At 38.4% G+C, this 4,093-nt stretch overlaps 1 protein-coding gene across 1 annotated transcript; it reads left to right on the top strand.

Moving 5' to 3' along the window:
* The first annotated feature begins 1,883 nt into the window (after positions 1 to 1,883).
* LOC100021352 (T-complex protein 1 subunit delta-like) lies at positions 1,884 to 3,876 on the top strand. Its single transcript, XM_056794803.1, is given in 2 exon segments — positions 1,884 to 2,953; positions 2,955 to 3,876. Coding segments are annotated over 2 exon segments (1,626 nt in total). The 5' UTR covers positions 1,884 to 1,972; the 3' UTR covers positions 3,600 to 3,876.
* Positions 3,877 to 4,093: the final 217 nt, after the last annotated feature.

Raw genomic sequence — 4,093 nt, 5'->3', positions numbered from 1 at the left:
GAGAAGGAAATGTTAAACTGCGTCAGTATCTTTGCCAATATAACCCCAAATAAGATCACAAAGAGTCAGATAAGGTGAAAATTATGGAACAGCAACTCATCTGATTAACTTAGCCATTAACTATGATGAGAAAACCATTGGAATGACCTGGAAAGTAGTTTTCATTGTACTTGTTCTTGCTTTACATCCAGTACATTTTTTTTTTTTACTGTGAGAACACTGTGATTCAGAATTGGAACACCAAATTGAGTACAAACAATGTATAGGCATTTACTTCTTTCAAACAGTTTATACCTCCAGATACTAGCAGATGCCTTGCAGTCACAGCATTCCAATAAAGCAAGAGTTGCAATAAACACAATTGTTCAGAGGGAAAAAAAAGGCCATCTGTTCCAAACTAAATGAATCCTTACTGCCTACTCCCAAGGTCATTTTTATGAACATTTTACACAGTTTTAGTAAATGTACTTCCCTGATGCTGCACATTTGTCAAGAGATAAGCACAGTAACATTCAGCTGTCCTTAGATTTAAATAGATAATTAGGCAATCTCATGCACTGAAGTCAGAAGTGAGCCAAAATGGGCCTTAAGCAACTGTTCAACATCAACATACTCAGTAGACTTTTAGAATTCTTAAGAAATAAAAACTAGTTTCAATTTACAATGAAATGCTACAGTAAAGCCCAGGGTTTGAAGCCTGAAGATCTGGATGCAAATTCTAGCTCTGTTTATATTACATGACCTTGGGTGAGCAACTTCACCATGTTGAAACTCAATTTCCTCAAAATGAGGCTAATAATACTTGGACAACCTACCTCATAGGGCTATTTTGAGGAAAGCATTTTCTGAGCTTAGATTTTCTCATTCTTATGAATATATGATCCTATCAATCAATCAGTCAACACACATTTTTTAAGCAATTACTATATGCTAGTACTATGCTCTGGACTGGGGATTCAAAAATAAAAAGGGAATTGTTACTGCCTTCAAGGAACTTGCATTCACGTGAGTGTTCTACTGGTATAAATTGCAATCTCTCTCTACCTTAGGAACACAGGATTGTGGATCTAGAGCTAGAAGGGATCTCCAAGGATGACCTAATTTAACTTCTTCATTTTACAGGTGAGGAACCTGAAGCCCAAAGAGCCTGACTGAATTGTCACAGAACTAGTAACAGTCAGAGGCAAGATTTCAACCCAAGCCCTCTGATTCTCAAGCTACCCATTTTGTGTAATTTCCCTTTATATCTTTCCATAAATCCACCATGGAGGATATACTTGACATGCTAGATACCTTAATCAGAATCATAAGAAATTCCAGAGGTAAATGTTTGGTAACCAATTCATCTCCTTCTTTGATGACATATTTCTCTTATCTCTTATAACATTCTTCATATGTCAGTATGCAGTGGCAATGTGCTCTAGCTTATTTATGCGAACCATATTTCTCTCCTTTACTCTATAGGTAAACATTAAAGTGCTGTAGAAATATGAATTAGCATTATCATCTTTGCTGCTGCATAATAAATATTACTTTATATCCTCTCTTTTGATGAGAGCAGGTCAACTGTCCCATCCCACCAAAACTTTTTTTAAATGATCTTTTAAAAGCTCTAATACATTCTATATTTGCCTTAAAATATTTCAAACCCAATATTCAATTCTAAAAAAATGTCTTCTATTTACTTAATGTATGTAGCACTTTAAAAAAAAATGTACGTAGCAGGATTTCTTAAAGCAAGGTATCTACGATTCATATAAATCAACATCAATTGAAATTCATTAGAAAATAGAACAGGTTGAGGCAGAACCCGTTGTGCCCACCTCTGCCCTCCTCTGCTCAGGCGCAGGCACTGATTTCTGGAAGCTTCATGGAAGTGTTGGTCCCTCACCCTTAGTCTACGGGTCAGACACAATCCGCGTCCATCCAGGGCTCTTGAGTTGCCACAGAACTGCGCCGAGTCTGACTGATTATGCCGGAGAACATGGGTCCCAGGAACAACGGGCCTACTGGAGGTTCTGGCAATCGAGGGAGAGGCGCTTACCAGGATCGGGACAAACCGGCCCAGATCCGCTTCAGCAACATCTCTGCAGTCAAAGCGATTACAGATGCTATTAGAACTAACCTTGGACCAAAAGGAATGGACAAAATGATTCAAGATGGAAAAGGCGATGTGACTATTACCAATGATGGTGCTACAATTTTGAAACAAATGCAGGTCTTGCATCCAGCAGCTAGGATGTTGGTGGAGCTCTCAAAAGTACAAGATATTGAAGCTGGTGATAGTACCACATCTGTTGTTATCATTGCTGGATCTCTTTTGGACTCTTGTACCAAACTTCTTCAAAAGGGGATTCACCCAACCATCATTTCTGAATCATTCCAAAAAGCTGTGCATCAAGGTGTTGAAGTCTTAACTAAAATGTCACAGCCAGTGGAACTGAGTGACAGAGAAACATTACTAAATAGGGCAACCACTTCACTAAACTCAAAGGTTGTATCTCAGTACTCAAGCCTGCTTTCTCCAATGAGTGTAGATGCTGTGATGAAGGTGATTGACCCAACAACAGCTACTAGTGTAGATCTTCGAGACATTAAAATAGTTAAGAAACTTGGTGGGACAATTGACGACTGTGAACTGGTGGAAGGATTGGTCCTAACTCAGAAAGTGGCAAATACTGGCATAACCAGAGTTGAGAAAGCTAAGATTGGTCTCATTCAGTTTTGTTTATCAGCTCCTAAAACAGATATGGATAATCAAATTGTAGTTTCTGACTATGCTCAAATGGACAGAGTACTGCGGGAAGAGAGAGCTTATATTCTCAATTTAGTGAAGCAGATTAAGAAATCTGGATGTAATGTACTCCTTATACAGAAATCTATTATAAGGGATGCCCTCAGTGATCTTGCATTACATTTCCTAAACAAAATTTTGTTTTTTGAAATTTGAAAATTTGAAAATTGAAAGAGAGAACATTGAATTTATTTGTAAGACAATTGGAACCAAACCAGTTGCTCATATTGACCAGTCTACTGCTGAAATGCTTGGTTCTGCTGAACTGGCAGAGGAGGTCAATTTAAACGGTTCTGGCAAGCTGCTCAAAATTACAGGTTGCACAAGCCCTGGAAAGACAGTTACTATTGTTGTTTGTGGATCTAACAAATTGGTGATTGAAGAAGCCGAGCGTTCAATTCATGATGCTTTATGTGTTATTCGCTGTTTGGTAAAAAAGAGAGCACTGATCGCAGGAGGTGGTGCACCAGAGATAGAGCTGGCCTTGCGTTTAACAGAATATTCATGCACTTTGAGTGGGATGGAGTCATACTATGTCCGTGCTTTTGCAGATGCTATGGAAGTCATTCCATCTACTTTGGCTGAAAATGCAGGCCTTAATCCCATTTCCACTGTAACAGAATTAAGAAATCGGCATGCTCAAGGAGAGACTACTGCAGGCATTAATGTCCGAAAGAGTGGAATTTCCAACATTTTGGAGGAGCTAGTAGTTCAGCCTTTGTTGTTCTCTGTCAGTGCTCTGACCCTAGCTACTGAAACTGTCCGAAGCATTCTCAAGATTGATGATGTGGTGAATACTCGATAATGTTGATTTATACTGCATCTGTCTGGTACAGACATATATTGTGCAGCTGTGGTGGAAGAGTATTATTGCCCTGTGGAATTCTTGTAGTTTGGAAGACTTTGTTTTCTGAGTTCTTAAACCTGGGCTTTCCAGTTGTCATCCATCTGAAAAATGTCAATACAATCTAATAAAAATAGTAAATATTTGGTTTGAAGACAGCAGATTTTATTGTGTTATTCCTGGAATTCTTTCAAAAGTTATAAGAAAAATAAAAACAGCTGTACCTGTTAAAAAAAAATAGAACAGGAATGACCTTGTTCAATAACATCTGGTAATAAGATCCCAAGATATAAACTAGGGATATGTATGCAAAACAAAAGCATTCATCACTATAATAGAAGAGATCCAGCACAGAGTCCCTTTGGGTGGTACGATCCTTCAGCGCTACTGTTTGTAGATGACATTGTGCTGACTATATCAAGCCCTAGAACAGTGATGGTGAACCCTGTTAGAGG

Source organism: Monodelphis domestica, chromosome 4, assembly GCF_027887165.1.
Source record: "Monodelphis domestica isolate mMonDom1 chromosome 4, mMonDom1.pri, whole genome shotgun sequence".
Lineage (NCBI taxonomy): Eukaryota > Metazoa > Chordata > Mammalia > Didelphimorphia > Didelphidae > Monodelphis > Monodelphis domestica.
The sequence above is the reverse complement of the archived record's forward strand: the minus strand, read 5'-3'. Positions and strand labels throughout refer to the sequence as shown.